The following is a 17,604-nucleotide window of genomic DNA, read 5'->3' on the forward strand; positions in this document are numbered from 1 at the left end:
TCAAGTTGCCAGGAAGGATAACTCCAATGTATTGTTGAATAATAATGTTGGCAGCTTTAGAAGGATGAATGACCTAAGTATTGAAGCGTTCAATATACGCCCACATAACAGTGTTTGTTGAGATGGAGATGAGTGGTGAAGACTTCGTGTGCTCAGTTTGTGGTGATAAATTTTCCTGTACGAGAATTTTACCTTGTTTTCACACATTCTGTGAAAAATGTATCGATGCTCTCTTATGTAAGAATGATGAAAAAGAACGGAATTCTCAATATTTGCTTGAATGCCCTGTTTGTGGCGATGAAGTTTTGGCGCCAAATACGAACATTTCAGCGAAAGAATGGGTCCGCTCTTTGCCTCGTAACTTTTTACTCGAGTCGCTTATGAATTCTGAAAGAAGCGGGGGTAAATGTGACCCTTGTCTTAGAGCCACGGAAGAAAAAGAAGCAACGTATCATTGCCAGAACTGCAAAGAGAACCTTTGCGAGATGTGCTACTCTTACATGCACCAACGCATAGAAGGATTTCAGGAACACGTCATTTTAACGCATACATTTGGAGAGGACAAACGGGGCAGTACAAGCAGTTGCGTTCTGCATACGAGTGAAATCCTGGAGGCGTACTGTACCTCGCACAAGCTGCTCTGCTGCAAAATCTGTATGGCAACTGATCACAGAGATTGTTCTGAAGTCAAGCCTATTGAAAGCATTGCTAAGCAGATTACAAACGAAGAACCAAAGGATGTCATGTCAAAAGTTTTACCTGTCCTAGAAAAGACAGACTCAGCCCTGATCCCTATAAACAAGGCAGTCGAATGTCATGAAATGAAATACGTAGATTTTTGCAATTCGGTTTCATCAATTGTCGACAATATAAAGAAGAATCTGGAAGAAATGCAAGATGTTTTTAACGAAAAGCTGCAAGAAACACAGAGAAGGGAAGTAAAATACCTTGCTTCTGCCGAAAAGCATTTAGAAGCATTTCTGAAAACACTTGCAGAGGCTGAAAAGTTGCTCACAATCGTTGCAATGCGGGGAACACGTAGACAAATGTTCGTCACCGTTTTAAAAGTAAAGTTCCAAATTCAGAAACAAATTGAGCGTCTTGAAAAGCAATATGGAAAACAATTTGTTTTTGATTGTCACTTGAACACCGAGCTAGAGGAATTTAACGAAATTGAATACATTGCACAGCTGGACGAAGATGACGCCGAAACAGTTGGCATTGCTGAAATTTCTGAAGCACTAGAAACATTTGAAGGAATATTTCAGTTTGATAACATGGCACCAGAACCAGAAACTGTAGTAGATCCGTCAAAATTAGAAGCCAAAGAAATAGCGAAATATGACGAAGGATTGACACGACACTGTGTTGAATGTGTTCCTTTGTCGAGTGGTGCCGTTTTGCTATTGGAGCTCGAAAGAATTCGAGTGTTGAGCGACGGAAACATGTGCACTGTATATGAATTACCTAAAACTGATAACTTCCAGTTGAAGAATATCTGTTTGGATGATGAGGAAAAACGAGTGTTTGTTTTCACAAGTGACAAGAAAATAATAACATTTACGCTTCATGATATGAAGTTACAGCGCGTTGAACACTTTCAGACTAACATCGAGACAGCAGGGTTTCGCTTCTTCTCTAATAAGTTCTATTGTCGATTGCATAACAGTGATGAAGGCATAGCAGTTCTTGATGAGGATGGAAAACTTTTGCGTTTTCTCCATGGGCCGGTAGATGGTCGGGACATTGCACTCTCAAAAGACGGACAACGTATATACTTCGATAACCACCAGAGCATATTTTGGCAGGATGTGGCGGGTGGCCAGATTGTTGACAGAGGGGAATCGAAGGATCATTGTTACTCCCAGAGCTTTTGCGGACTGGATGTAGACCTCTACGGTAATGTGTATGTCTGCGAGACATTGCGGGGCCAGATTTTGCAAGTCCCTAGAGGTGAGAAAACAGCGTCCAAAGTCATTCTGGACCGAGATCCAGATTTCGAGCCACTTTTTCTTAGGTTCGATCGTGAACGGAAAAGATTCTGTGTTTTCTTCACACCTTCGTATTATTCGGACGAAAGATTAGTAAAGGTCTTTGATCTCTTCATCACTGATGATGAAATTGAGGAAACCAGCGACACCGAGTAAAAGAGGGACTTTTGACATTTTTTAATTCATTATCGCTGGTGTAATACCGGCATTGCGTGTACAAATGAATACAGATGATAATGGAGTCAAAAGCCTTTGCATATTTTCGCAGAATTAGCACTTTATATTTGTTGCAGGGACGTAGCATCGTTTTTTGAAAAAAGGGGGGGGCAGCCAGAGAAAAAAAATTCAACTTACCTGAAAAAAACTTGACAAGCCCCCCCCCCCCCCAAAAAAAAGGGAAATTGAAAATTGTGCGAACTCGAAAATCTTATTTCGAGGGGGGGAGGGGGGGGTTGTAGGTTTCATACACTACTACAAAACCCTTATTTGACTATTCTACAACAAAGGGGGGGGGGCGCCTTTCAATTAACATTTCAAATAGTAAAGAAAGTGGGAAGGGCCTGCCCCCCCCCCCTCCCCGTTGCTACGTGATCTTTTCTCTTTTCTTAAATGCTTTAATAAATTGAATGTATTAATTTTAAGTATATGTACACTAAGTTGCAATATTCTTCGATTGCATTTTGTATGGTCTGCATGATGAAATATATATATATATATATATTCTTCATGCATGGTCGTAGGAACCGAGGGGGGGACACGGGGGCCGTGCCCCCCCCCCCAAATAATTTTGCCGATATATATAGCAAATACTAGTACTATAGAAAACATAGCTACTATATGCTTGTGCCCCCCTCAATAAAAACGTCTGATGACCTTGTTTTTCTTTGCTTTTCAAGGAATTTTTGGTATAGTTGATAGTACCCCCCCCCCCCTCCGTAGGTGCTGGAGGGGAGAATGTCGACTTGTATTTTTATAATGTGTTTATAGATGTAATTCTAGGCGATTAAGAAGATATCCAAAATTTATATGTAGTGTGTGTGCGTGCACTTTCTTTGGACACATAGATCAGCTAAAATAATTTGATTTTTATAACTTATTTTTGAAAGTTTTTTGACACAGCTAGAGGTAATGTTTATTAACATCTACTGGTTTATGTTTTAATAATAAAGATTAAAAGAGCAGTAAGATGTGTTCTTTTTCTTTACACAATTATAGTATATAGTACATACATGTGTACAATCGTACACATTCAATCTAGGGATGATTGTAACCGCTGTCGATCTTTATTAAATCTGACATTGTTCGGTTTTTAATTAATAAATTGCTTATACATATGTACAATACATATCTACACACAACTTTGTATTTCATATATCGTAATATTGGAATGCTACCAGTCTGTTCACCGGACATAGACCCGGTCGCAAGTAAGTCAATCATCCTGAATTGAATTTGTATGAAGGCTTAAGGCAGTGTAATAAGTGTGGTAAATACAAGACAGCATTAACGTGTGGAGTACGGCATGCATCAGCAATCATCGACAGTTGCTTGCTCGTTCACTCGTATATCAGATGTACCTCGTACGTATTGAATATAGATAATGAATACACCTACTTCACACTTACTGCTCTGGCGATTTTTCAAAGGATAAAAGTATAAGGAAGGCGTAAAGACAAAATACATGCTATCTAATGAAGATGGATGCTGTGGGTTCGGGTCTCTATCCGTGTTTTCTGTGTAACAAACAAATAAACATTCCAAGAGATTTTCCTTGTCAACACACCTTTTGTGAACCGTGCATTCAAAAATTAATAGAGAAATCGGAGGCTGGCGAATATCGAACATTGGAGTGTCCAGTGTGTTTAGATGAATTTACCATTTCCTCAAAGGACTTGTCCCTACAAGATTTAGTTGAATTATTTCCGATAAATAATCTGGTCGAAAATTTGATTTGTTCTGGAGATGGGAACAAAGCTCGGAAGAGTTGCGACCCCTGCCGTGTGGTCAACGAGAAGAAAGAGGCTATTTTCCACTGCAGAACATGCCGACAGAGCATGTGTGAGATGTGCTACAAATACCTACATCGGAGAATCTTGGATCAGGACTTTCATCAGGTTTCATCAGTAAACGATTATTTTGAGTCATTTCAAATTGAAGTAAACGAACGCTGTCCAGTCCACCCTAAGAAACAACTGGAATTATACTGTCATGACCACGATAAGCCCTGCTGTAACCTTTGTATGTCCGACAAACACAAAACTTGTCTTAAAGTGGGAACACTCGACCAGTTATTTGAAACAAGAGTAAAACATAAAAGTATTGAATTGGCTATCTTAAAAATATTACTTAACAGTATCAGAGAGAAAACCACTGCAGCCATTGATACTTTGCATGAAAAGGAAAAAACAGAGGTATTTAGACGAATGGAGAAAAGAGTATCGACTTTTGTCTCGGCGGTACAGGAGACATTAAAAAAACTGCATAAAAATTATGAGACACATCAGAAATGTATCAAAGTTTCAGATGGAACCTTACTTAGCAGTATTAAGGCCAAACTTACAGGATTTCGACGTTTACTTTATGAAATGAAGTATATCATTCAAATGGTGGATCAAGTTGGGAGCAAACAAAGTTTTGTAGCCGCGGCTAAATTTAAGCAGCAGCTTGCTCTGTACTTCCGCAAAATTCAGAAATTGTCAGAGCTGAGAACTGAACACACCCTTCAAATTAACTCTCAAATTCAGGAATTGGAAAATGTAGAGTCTGTCGCAGAGCTAGAAGAAAACGTACTAGACACCTTACTAACATCAGAAATCCACAAGCATGTTCAGCTTTTTGCGGAGTACGTTGACGTTGGGTTAGAGGACATAACATGCCCGTCTTCGGATATTGTCCCAAAGAAAAGAGCCAATTTTACTTATGAAACGGAAGAATACATCGACATCTATGACGGAGTCGTTCTCTCATCTGGAAGGATCTTTCTAATCAATCGCACCTGTTACAGTACAGGTGTGTTGCTTGAAGTAAACAAAAACGCGGAATTCACAGAGCTTCACAGATTTCGGGATCCTCCCACAACAATATGCGTCGACTCAATGGAGAAGAATATAGCTGTTAGTATGAAACAGAAGCTGTACAAATTCTCCATTTATCCCACTCTTAAGTTAACCAGAGAAATAGAAACGAGCATGCCCATCAGATGTATGTATTTTTTCAATGAAATTTTTTTGTGCAGCAATGGATCTGATATAGCCGTAATGAACAGAAATGGCGATATTGTGAGAAAACTGCCCGGATCATGCAGTGAGAACGGGCGATTTGCGCTATCCCATGATCTTAGTAGAATATACTGTATTAGAAAGAACATGATTCTATGCAGCGAGATAGACGGAAGTGTTGTGTTTATACGGAAAACAGACTTCATCGATTGGGAAAGAGTTTCCATACAAGATATCTCTTTGGATGGCCATGGAAACTTGTATGTATGTGCAGGGAAAAACATCATACAGATCTCGAAAGATGGGGATAAAGCGCGCACCTTGATTGACTTTACAACTAAAGAAAATAAAGTTAAGAAAAGGGATTCGGAATCCGATGAAGAAGAATCGGAGTCCGATGACGGATCTGATCGCGTGGAGAGAAAAATTTCTTTTGACAAGACTGGTAAGAGGTTCCTCCTTTGCTCTCATTCGGAGACAGTAGATCTGTATGAAATAATGTATGAATGACGAAGGATCGACGCTTCTTTTTAATATTGCGAACTTTAACGATAAGCTGTGTTAAAATCAATGTTTACCCTTTGTGCGACCCTAATTAACTGCAGATTTAGGAGGGAGATTGACGTCTTCAGAACCATATATGGTGTCCGGATAGAGCCATTTGCAAAAGCTGAACACCACGTTCAGAAAAACACGCCATCGCGCTAACACACAACACGCCATCACACTAACACAATTATACAAAACACGTCATTGCGCTCATACACAACACGCCGTCGCGCTAACACGCTTTCAAACAACACGCTGTTGAGCTAAGACAACTTTACACAACACGCCGTCGCGCTGTCACACAAGTCTCTAACACAGCTTTGTGATAGCGCGACGGTGTGTTGTGCAAACATGTGTTAGCGTGACAGCGTGTTGTTCAAGATGTGTTACGCGATGGCGTGTTGTGTGTTCGTGCGACGGCGTGTTTTTCTGAACGCGCTGTTGAGCTTTTGCAAATGGCCCTATCCGGACACCATAACATATAATGATTTCCGACCAAACTCAAGTGAAAAAAAAACAAGAGTTCTGTGCGCATTATAAAAAAAAAGATGAATTAAAAAGGAAAGACTGGACCACATGACGAATACACTTGCTTCTCGTAGCAGGGTGTGACTACGTTAGAGAGCATTGAGAGGAAGAGAGAGAAAAAAAAATCTAGAAGCGACATTTGAAATGTCAAAAAATAATTATGCCTGTGGACTTATATAAGAACTCGATTAAATCATGGTAACGTAGTCTTTTCAAATTGTAATGAATGTATCTTGCATATATAACCGGGGGGGGGGGGGGGGGGCTGCCTCCAGCCTCCAACAGTATTGTAGTCGGATAAGACCGTGGAACATTAACTGACAAAATTCGAAATATGCAGCTTACGTCATTTCCATCTGTCGCAGTCAAACACTTGATGATATACAATGAAATGGGCGGGTACAATTTGACACGGACGTCTGCGAAAACATTGGATTGAAATTGCAATTCGAAATTCATTTTCAATCCACCTGAGCTGTTTTTGGCAAAGTTATAATGTGTGATCCAAACGACAAATAATTTCAGTTCCCAGATATGTATAGTTAAAAATTAATCAATGGAGATTAATTAATGGTCGAATCAGATTATTTACATGTATGATTATGCCTCGCATAAAAGAATATATTTATTATTTGTAGGGTTACAAAAGTGACTTCTTCACTGAAAAAAAATTGAAATTCAATTTCAATCCACCTGAGCTGTTTTCAAACCTTAAGTGTGAATGTATGATCCAAAAGACAAATAAATTCAATTCCCAAATACATATTGTTTGAAATTCATATTAATATGAGTTTTTTAGCCTATAATTTTAAGGACACGTCAGAGTTATTGAAGAGAGAGATTATTTTTTTTTAGGGGACGGCCATTTGATTTTAGAAGGGGGGTGACAAGGATGACAACAGCTTTTATTTTTTAGTTTTTTCTTCTCTGAAAAAAATGTTTGACAAACAAAAACAGGGAGGGGTTGTCCAAACTAAAAGAACACTTTCTTATTCATTTCCAAGATCGTTCAGCCCACTCCTACCCCCCCCCCCCCACACACACACAACCACACACATACACATACCAAACAGAAATCAAATATTTCTTTAAAAACATGGGATAGAAAATTCTGATTTATATATATTTCAAATTATTTGTCTTCTGGGTCAATCAGTAACACTGTGCGTTCTAGCGTAGCTGAGGTGGATTGAAAATGAATTTCAAACTAGAATTTCAATCCAGTGTTTTCTCGGACGTCCGTGTCAAATTGTACCCGCCCATTTCGTTGTCTATCATTAAATGTTTTGGCGATAACAGATGGAAATGACGTAAGCTGCATATTTCCAATTTTGCCAGTTAATGTTCCGCGGTCTTATCCTAGTATTTATATATAATTAGTTGCAATTGTAATTGTTATTGTTCTGTTTATTTATTATTACAATGTACATTAAATGATGAATATCTGCATTGTCCTTTGTTAATCCACAAACTTTACTTTTTGGTCTTAATAAAATTTAGATACAAACCCTTAGAGCTCAGAAATTTTTGTTTTACCTATATATACGATTACTGAGTATGATATCCACGGAGACTTGCTGTTTAAGTCACTTATTGTCTGAAACGCAAGAATAAGGTGAGTTTTATAAAACTTTAAAACAAATTGAGCTAGCAACAACGACAAAGGCAAATATTGTTTGCTTCTTAATATTTGGCAAATTATTTTAGGATTTTTAGTTGCTCAACGTAGAGGAATTCACAAACAAAGAAAACATGAATTGTAAATTGATCGTAAACCATTGTCTCTCTTGAGACATGTTACTGTTAGTCTGCTGCAGAACGATGCACAAATATATACAAAAAATGTCCAGAACAACCACATTTTGCTCAGTCTAGGGGTAGATATTTTAGTGTTGCATCTGATTGTTGCACCCGTTCATCGCATGTTGCATAAGACAATGTCAGATTGATTCTTGCAAACACGTAAATTACATCGCAACAGACCTGTCGTCAATATACGCCTCGAGATTGAAGAGAGTCAATGCTGTTGATGGTACAAAACGATTGCCACAGACCATTGAAAATCAATAAATGTACATGATAACAGTTTCTAATTTACTAATGTCAATTTTTTGTGCAAAATCTTTGAAATACAATATCATGGAAACTTATTCCTATATTTTCATCAACCATATTACTGTAAACATATAACGGTGGGGCTACAATCTGTGCAGTGAGTGTAGGTACATTGTTGCAACTGGCAGTATCTGATATAATCCACGGTATTCGAGATATCAAAGATAGTGAAGCTGAACTGTAATTCAAAAAACAAAAAAAAAAAACACAGTCTCTGGGAACTGGTAATGGAAACGCATTGAAATATCACACTAATATGTTTTGAAAATGCATGATACACTGATACAAAATATTTTAAAGACAATTTGAAACTTTATGAAAAGCCATTCTCTGTAATTAACTTTATAGAGTAGCATTTCTTACTAGATATATACCACAAACTCCCATCAGGTAAAAATAAGTGCCTTGTATCATGGTTACCATGGCAAGCTGCCACAAAGTTTTGAAATTAACATTTTTAGCTCACCTCGACGAAGTCGAGATGAGCTTATGCTACACCCCCGGCGTTAGCGTCGGCGTCCCGTATAAAGTTTTAGGAGCAAGTCCTTTCCCTAGTAACTACATGTATAAGCCCTACCTGGACTAAACTTGTATGAATGATGCATCTAGGGATAAACACTACCACACTTGCTTCGGATGCTGGATCTAACTTAGATTTTCCAGATGAGTGACCAGGGTAATTTTTTTGGAGTATATACCTATACAATATTATGGCCTGTTATGATTAAATTTGCATAGATGATGCATCTAAGAATGAAAACTTTCAGACTTGTTTAGAATGTTGGAACTGACCTAAATTTTCTTCATTAGTAAGTTTTTTTAAGCAGGTCTATTTCCAAGTAACTATACGTCCTACGTAAACCAAACTTGTAAGGATATTGATCTTGGCATGTACACTAACCAGAAAAAAAATATGATGTGAAATTTGCATTACTTATAGATAATATTCGTCGAGGTGAACTTCGTAATCTTTGGTTACCTATGTTTGAACATTTCGAGAGTCGTATTACTAACGTTTGCAGCAATGCAGAAAAGTGAACGTTTCCAAAGTTGAAGACTTGATGTCACACGCAATTACGCACAGGAAAACATTTATAACGTTACCATGGAAAGAAAGTATTGAAAAGCATTAAATTTATTCATTCATGTTGATTACTTATTCAAAAAATAAAAGGAATCATTAATAAGTATGATATTCTTTATTTGGTTGCTATGACAATATTAAGTGATTTTTAATTATTTCTCTGTGTGTATTTTTTACAGAGTATTTTTCTATATAAAGCTTGAAAGCAATTTTATAAACGGAATGGTGTGGTCTAAAATTCTACATTTCAAGAAGTTCAAAATGTAGTCTAAAATATAGCGTTTCTATGGAATAATATGGGGAAAAAACGTATAAAAAATCTTTTAAAATCTGTAGTTTCCTTAGATAGTATAGTAAAGTATAGCAAAACTTTTTAAATTCATTATATAAACAAACACCCTGACTTTCAATTCTGACCACCATACAATCTCGAGATCACCGAGTGCAAGAAGCGTAATGTAAGGTTCAATATTGCTACGAAGTTAAGAAAGAACAAAAGTCGTTATGTGTAAAAATCGTCCTTTTTGGGGGGAACATATCAACAATATTCTTTCTTTCATCGAACTCGATCAATATCTATTATTCAGCTCTTGTTTCATTAGATTAATATAATTTTAGATGATTAAGATAATATATTGTTTGATTAGACAGTAACTAAATTCGTAAAGTAGCAAGGAATAATTTCTTTAGCAAGGAATAATTGCTTTAAAAACTGCCAAGAGATCCCCATGGTTACTTTATAATGTAGTAGTAACTTTCGAATTTTCTGTATGCTGTGTTACAAGGTGTTGAAGAGATATGTATATATATTTAGCAGTTTTGATTCTCTGTGCCCTTCCTTGAGGTGGTAGTATTTATTAAAACTAAGCCACAAATTGTGTTGGTATGCTGTGTTACCATAGCAACCAAGACACTTATTCTTGAAATAAAATTGCTCTAACCTACATGTATTGACATAAAGTATATTATTTTTAATGTTTCCCTCAATACCATTTTCGACTGTGTTTGGTAATGAAGCTCCCATAATTCGTGAATACTGAGAGTGTTTCAGTACATAAAATGTATGCCAAATGTAGCAATGGGCCGCAAGTACCACGTGACGAAAGTAGAATCTTTTTGTGTAACGGGGGTCGTGATTTGAACAAACTTGATTCTACACTATCTGAGGATGCTTCCATTTAAATATGACCAATCATGGTTTTGCTATTCTTCAGAAGCAGGTTTTTACATATTTACTTCTATATATTCCTATGTTAAACTTTGATTCCCAATGTGGCCCATCCTACCCCCTGGGGTCATAATTTGAATAAAATTGAATCTACACTACCTGAAGATGCTTCCATATCAATATGACTAACCATGGCTTTACTGTTCTTAAGAAGATTTTTTCCTATATATTCCTATGCAAAACTTTTATCCCCCTTTGTGGCCCCACCCAATCCCCGGGGGTCATGATTTGAGGTAAATTGAATCTAGACTACATAAGGATGCATCCATATCATATCAATATGTCTACACATGACTTTGCTAATCTTAAATATTTTTAAAGTTTTCCTATTTATTCCTATGTAAAACTTTGATCCCAAATGTGGCTCACCCTACTGCCAGGGGGTGAAGATTTGAACAAACTTGAAACAAAACCCCCTGAGGATGCTTCCATATCAAATGACTAATCATGCCTTTACTGTTCTTCAGAGGAAGATTTTTAAAGATTTTTTCCTATATATTCCTATGTAAAACTTTGACTCCCATTGTGGCCCCACCCAACCCCCAGGGGTCATGATTTGAACAAACTTGAATCTACACTATGTAAAGAAGGTTTATATAAATTTTACCTTTTCTGGCCAAGTGGTACTTGAAAAGAGGATTTTTAAAAGATACCATCAATTTTTCACTAATTCTTAATCATCTTTCCTTGAAAGAACAAACTTGAATCTCCTTCACCCATGGATGCTTTGTGGCAAGTTTGGTTGAAATTGGCACAGTGGTTCTGGAGAAGAGGTTGAAAATGTGAAAAATTACAAACAGATGGACAGAGATGGACAACAGACAAAATGTGATCAGAAAAGCTCACTTGAGCTTTCAGCTCAGGTGAGCTAACAAAAACTTTACTGTTATACTCACTGCATCCAATCCTTAACTTCCAACACAAGTAAAATATCGTCAATTGACAATTAAAAAGTCAGATTTTACACGTTGTTTAATAAATAGTCATGCTTCCAATATATAACAAAAATAATATTGAAAATATTGCACATGTGGAGTGTTGCTCAACAAATTCATCTCCCACTAACACAACTTTCATCAAATCCACAGACACTTGGATGAGTATTATCTTTAGTGTTAGCGATATCACATTTAATGTACATATACATGTAAATTACATGAGTAGTATAAAAAAAAAATCTTGATCAATTTGCATCATTTGAGATTGCCCTCTTCTCAACCTTGCCATGAAAATGAAAAAAAAATAGAATGCCTGCTGAAGATCGAGATGGGAGATCAAATGTGAGATGATTGTATGAAAAAGTGTAATTAAACAGTCAACAATGTATCGTATCTCTACTGCAAAAACCAAACCAAATTCGTGTACACATTTTTTTTTTTTCAATATCAATATCCAAGGCACTTAAACTTTCATACACTCAATGCATGTTATATTCTAAAATCAAATGTAGGATTTCTTATTGTCAACAAAATTAGTAATAATAACTTTCTCAGAAAGTGTACATAATTAAAAATTAGAACAAGTTAGCTTTAGTAAAACAATTAAACCATTCACAAGCCAAAAGACCCCTCCCCCCACCCCCATCCCCACCTAAAAATAAAATTGAGGTTAAACTTCAGTTCCTGTGTATTTTTTCCTGCTGGTCTGAGCATTATCACTGGAGGTGGTGAGATCCACACTGGCTGTTCTATCACCCTCCCCCTGTGTCACAATGCTGTCTTTCAGTTCCTTAACATTGACATTAATTCTGGAGAAGGAGAGCGAGTTTCTCTGTATCTGTCTTTGGCATATGGGATTTTGAGCTGCTCTATCAAGTGTACTTGGTTTTTCTTGACTAGATTTATCATGTTTTCTCCTTTTCTTCCTACGATACACAATAAATATCACAATTATAATAACACACAATAACACACTTAACACTGGGATAACAATGGGCACTGCCATTGGTGAACTTTCAGTTGGAGTCTTCTCTGATTGGTCAGGGGAACTGTTTAATGGGATGCCCCCTATTTGGTCAGTTTGAGCGTTCATAAGAGGTAGATGACAAATATTTGTGCCATTTTTTCTTCCATTTTTCTCTATGGATTCTAATAGATCTTCTAATGAACTTGTGTCTCTTTTTTGTCTATATAGACCTGCTGAGCGTTTGACCTGATGAAAACCACTGTCACTGCTGGACGTCGTAATGAGGTAGATCACCTGTAGATACCACTGATTTCCTGAGGTTACCTTTAAATACAACAATAAAACAGTTTAAATCATTCTAAGAAACAGAAACCTTTATCTCCATCATCTATACTACTATATTAAAATTATAGACTCGAATTTTTGGCTTTTAATACCGATAAATCGGAAGAGTGCTGTCTTTTGTTTTATATATTTTAAACATCATTGGTACTTGAAGATTACCAATTTGTTTTTATTTTTTCTGAATTAAGCTTCGCTAATTAATAATCAACGAAAATTCCTCAAAAAATTCCGGAAATCATCTGGATTTTTTGGATTTTACAATCTTGCGCGTGCGCATTACATTCACGCTAAATAACGGTGTTCAAATCAGTATCAGAGCACAGGTGCTTGGGGACAGAACCCCCCCACCCCCCAATATGTATTTAGTGCTTCCCAAGTTATTTTTTCATGATTTATTTTTTTAAGCTTATGTTGATGTATATTGCTCTATAAAAATTCACAATTAACGCGATATAACGACGTAAAAATAGAGGATATTCAATGTTTTGTAGATGAATATGTAATTTATTTCACGAGTAAGACATGATTTTTTTTATATTTTCACGAGTGCGAAGCACGAGTGAAAATATCAAAAAATCCTGTCTCACGAGTGAAATAATTCCATATTCATCTACAAAACATTAAATTTTCTGTTTATTACATTTTCTTAGATTTTCCCTTTGCCTCTGTCTTTTCGTAGCACAGTGTCATAGGCTGTGACGTCATAGTTGAGCGGTTGAGACATCATAGCTAAGCGACTGCGAGATTGAAAAAAACGTTGTAAACGTGGATTTTTAACGACATATTTGGAAAAAACTTTGTCAGTATAACTATTAGTCTCTGTCAGGATGGCTCATTAACTCTATCTTATAACAAGCCAGGGATTTTTTTTTAAAACACTCTTCGTGAAGGGAAGGGAAATTGTACGTTTTGCCGCACTTCTGATATTCTCACACTTTGAGAATACCATTTTTTATATCCTTTCACACTGTGTCAGAATATCACTTTTATTCAGTAAATAAATTACAGTATTACACTGTTGAAAATGTAATAAATACATGTTTATGAGGTATGTATTTTATTTTTGCTACATTATTTACGTATGAAGTAAGAAAAATTCCCATATTCAGTTCAAGATCCGCTCCCAATTAAATTCTCATTGGCTGTCCCAAAATAAAATCGGTCAAGGTCAGTAAACTTTAAAGTTTGCGGTAAACTCAGACTTTACTAAATATTTTGGAAAACTTGATGCTCTGAATAATTACATCAAAAACATTTATTTTAAAATGTTTCTGATTACATTATATGATTTCAATTAAAAAAAAATGGAAATGATATTGTATGATCCAAAAAGAGTTGTAACCCCCACCCCCACCCCCAGGAAAAGGTTTCATTATTGCAGCAAGAAGTACTTTCAAGTTCCTACTTTCCTACTTGGATACCCTTGGTAAATGTCCGATATGCACATGGATGCATTCATAACAATGTCAACCCGTGCACGCACGGGTCAAAGTCTAGTTCAGAATTAAGTAATAATGCAACTGTAAGAAACCATATTGTTCAGATGGAAGAAAATTGTTTAGAAGGAAAATTATTTCCATTTACCTTGTACAAAGGATCTACACTAAATGAAAATCCATCCACCCCTGGAAAGGCTTCTAGTGAATGGAGCTTTACACTGTTACTGGCAAACTTTGCATTAAATGGAACCCCTTGAAATTTCTTCTGGGTCACATCTGTATTTCCTCTGTCCTGTAAAAAAAATATGAAACTTATGTTTGTAACAAAATTTTTAAGTGAACTGTACTTATTGTACCATGTGACCCTCCACTCACCAGGAGAAGAAACCTATACTGGAGGTCAGGACTTGGTTGAATACATCCATATTGTTTTCCTTCCCCAAATATATTCCCTTCAGGATCATAGTTTGGAACAAAACCATTCTTCCCTGAAAATACACAAAATATTAGTTACTTTTGGTTTGATATGTTGAAAAATAATGAATAAAATATATGTCATCTTATACAGCAGTTTCATAAATTTTACAAATGCCAAAACTTATTTTACCTGCACAGAGGTAGACTTTCTGAATAGACAGTCTGTAGGCTGACTTTAGATCTTGTTCTGGGTTCCATGATACTCGCCCATAAACTGTCTGCCCTACACGTGCAAAATGAAAGTTCTTGTAGCGTAATGAAAATCTCTATAAAACCAAGTTATTGCACTTTATCATCCAACAAATGATTTTCTCACATACCATGATCAAACACGCCATCATATTTCATTTCCTCTTTCAGTTGTTCATCATGAATGTCCATTAAGAACACCTTTTTATTGCTTGTTAGTTGAAAGGATGTGTCCAGTGAATATACAAGAGGGACAGGGTGGTTTGATTGCTGGAAGGCTATAGGCACCTCAAATCTTAAATTTGAAAACAACAATTTTAAGATTTATTCCTAAGAATATACTATATAGATCATGTATATAAAACTATTTAAAGACTAGGTATAGCTACAGACACACACACTACCTTTGATGGGGTTGGGCAGTGCAGGGTATAGGGGACTGGTTAGAGATGTATTTCTGGGTTGGATGGACAGTGCAGGGAACAAGTTCCAATACATATGTACCTGTGTAATCCTGTAATATATATGGACATTGTGCACATAAGTTTTTTTTGTTTTTTTTTTTTTAAATTGTATATTTAGACAATGAGAACAAAAGAATGACATCACATCACTGACACCTCTACATTATACTGTAAACCAACTTTTATTCGGGAGCAAGAAATATCTGCGAGTTTCCTGACCTTCTTTTACTCGCAAAGCTTTCTCGCCGCGAACCAATAATTCACCTATGTATTTATGTAAAATGTTACCTTTGTGGTGAATTTTAGTAGTTGCGGATGGATTCCAAACTGAAGAATCGCGAAATAAAGATATTACAAATAATAATCGGTTTACAGTATATATGACATGCTTGTTAAGTCACAGTAGCTGATCAGTCAGCAGCTGACTTCCTCAATAAAACAAACCTTGATGCTGAAGTCACTGGAGGTTCTCCACAGCTGCTGTGGGCTGTCAAAGGTTTGCTGCCCCCACACAAGTGTCAGATCCATGTGGAGGGACATCCCTTCAGGGGAAATAACTCTACTCTCCACATTAGGCAAGGTGTGGTGTTGTATTACATATAAACCTAAAAAAGGAGTCATAAGGATAAATAAATAACCATCACAATAACCACTGATGCAAGACTGGTTTCCATCATCGTTGTTAGATTTCAAAACTTTTCACTGCAATAAAGCTAAAAAAAATCTTTTGTAATTTTGAAAATACAATAAAGTTATGCAACTTATAAATACCAAGTAAGTTAATTTTTACCTCTGAACCTGGCATGGGTTTTAAAATCAACAATAAGTTTCCCATCCCTGCCAACCAAAATTTTGAGGACCTGCAGATCTCCTGATACAGTGCCCTTGGTTTCAAGTCCTGTGTGCCACAGAATGGTGTCATAGTAAAAAGAGAATTCCATCTGGGTGTGATGCTGAAGGGAACCCCACCCTATAGGGGCTGTGGCATACACATAGTAAACATACAGGGGCACCGTCACTGTGAGATAAGTCTTTCCAGCATCCTTGACCTGGAAAGGAAACATGAACATTTAATCAATATTCATACAAAATTCATACAAAATTTGCAAAACATTTAAATTTTGATGCTTCCTGATTCCTTGCTTGCAATGAATGATAAATGCATAAAAAATGTAAGTTACACAGTAGTTGCAAGGGGAGAAAAATTTAGTCAGATACTTTTACATTTTTTATCATCATATAATGCTGGTGTTACTCTACAAATTACCCGAAATACCTGAAAATCAGAAGTTACTTTTCCACCACAAACATCCACTAAATCAGTCATGTGATACCATGCATCAAATTTCCACATGCAGGACTTCAAGTTTAAATGGCGATACAGATCTAAAGTCTTGTTCTCTCGAAAAACTGGATCAAACTGGTGAGGAAATTTGTATAGGGATGGCTCTGTGTGTGCACTGTTCAGAAAGCCAGAGTTAACAATCCCTGAGAGCTCATTGGGACTTATAAAGTTAGAACACAAATGCTGTTGTCTGTACACAGGCTCCGCCAGCAGATAGCGTAGATTGTGGATAGGGTAAGTGGAGATAAGTGGAAGATGGCCATCCTGATGTGGAACTCTGATGGAAATATGGACAGTGTTGGGGTGCTTTCTATCACCTGGTCCCACATATTTTAAATTGGCAAGAAATGATTGTGCACTGTAACTATTGGGTGTTCCCCTGAAAACAGGGGAATTACAAATACCATTGTTATGGTTAATCCTGACTTCATGACTCTTTGATGGTATACCGGGATTACCATTAGAATGAAGAGGCTGAATGGTACAACGAACACGAAATGATGGACGGAAGTAAATACTGTCAAGAACCTTGGAGTCAACACTTGTAAAGGGAGTGTTGTCTGTCACCATGACAAAGGGAGGTCTTGTGCCTTGGTAAGTGGTTGGCATGGCAACCTCCCAACGATAGGAGACAGCTGATTGGTTGATTCCTGACTGTTCACACAAAGAGTGAGTAATACTGTATGATGGATACTGTATCTCACAAGGCTGTAAACAAATAAAGGAT

General features: G+C 36.7%; 3 protein-coding genes across 3 annotated transcripts in view; 2 read left to right on the forward strand and 1 right to left on the reverse strand.

Annotated features, from left to right (window-relative positions):
* Nucleotides 1–73: 73 nt before the first annotated feature.
* LOC133178326 (uncharacterized) lies at nucleotides 74–2,308 on the forward strand. Its single transcript, XM_061313058.1, has one exon. It carries the CDS (start codon nucleotides 123–125, stop codon nucleotides 2,145–2,147), a length of 2,025 nt encoding a protein of 674 aa, XP_061169042.1. The 5' UTR covers nucleotides 74–122; the 3' UTR covers nucleotides 2,148–2,308.
* Nucleotides 2,309–3,688: 1,380 nt separating this feature from the next.
* On the forward strand, nucleotides 3,689–5,719 carry LOC133203434 (E3 ubiquitin-protein ligase Trim36-like). The gene has a single exon (XM_061339217.1). The coding sequence runs from the start codon at nucleotides 3,689–3,691 to the stop codon at nucleotides 5,717–5,719; it is 2,031 nt and encodes a 676-aa protein (XP_061195201.1).
* A 6,602-nt stretch (nucleotides 5,720–12,321) lies between these two features.
* LOC133204885 (extracellular matrix organizing protein FRAS1-like) overlaps nucleotides 12,322–17,604 on the reverse strand; it is a 37,715-nt gene continuing 32,432 nt past the window's right edge. The window contains exons 37-45 of the mRNA XM_061340631.1: nucleotides 16,809–17,585; nucleotides 16,323–16,581; nucleotides 15,977–16,137; nucleotides 15,473–15,582; nucleotides 15,200–15,363; nucleotides 15,010–15,102; nucleotides 14,778–14,890; nucleotides 14,548–14,694; nucleotides 12,322–12,942 (exon numbers count right to left, since the gene is read on the reverse strand). Coding sequence (XP_061196615.1) covers nucleotides 12,322–12,942; nucleotides 14,548–14,694; nucleotides 14,778–14,890; nucleotides 15,010–15,102; nucleotides 15,200–15,363; nucleotides 15,473–15,582; nucleotides 15,977–16,137; nucleotides 16,323–16,581; nucleotides 16,809–17,585 — 2,445 coding nt within the window. The remainder of the gene's footprint in view (nucleotides 12,943–14,547; nucleotides 14,695–14,777; nucleotides 14,891–15,009; nucleotides 15,103–15,199; nucleotides 15,364–15,472; nucleotides 15,583–15,976; nucleotides 16,138–16,322; nucleotides 16,582–16,808; nucleotides 17,586–17,604) is intronic.

The sequence above is a fragment of the Saccostrea echinata genome, unplaced genomic scaffold (assembly GCF_033153115.1).
Source record: "Saccostrea echinata isolate AGI-Se365-2 ecotype Australia unplaced genomic scaffold, CSIRO_AGI_Sech_v1 ptg000002l, whole genome shotgun sequence".
NCBI lineage: Eukaryota > Metazoa > Mollusca > Bivalvia > Ostreida > Ostreidae > Saccostrea > Saccostrea echinata.

What these genes read in the sequence shown, in the direction of transcription:
- LOC133178326 (XM_061313058.1), top strand. Translation starts at nt 123, where the DNA reads ATGGAGATGAGTGGTGAAGACTTCGTGTGCTCAGTTTGTGGTGATAAA.
- LOC133203434 (XM_061339217.1), top strand. Translation starts at nt 3,689, where the DNA reads ATGGATGCTGTGGGTTCGGGTCTCTATCCGTGTTTTCTGTGTAACAAA.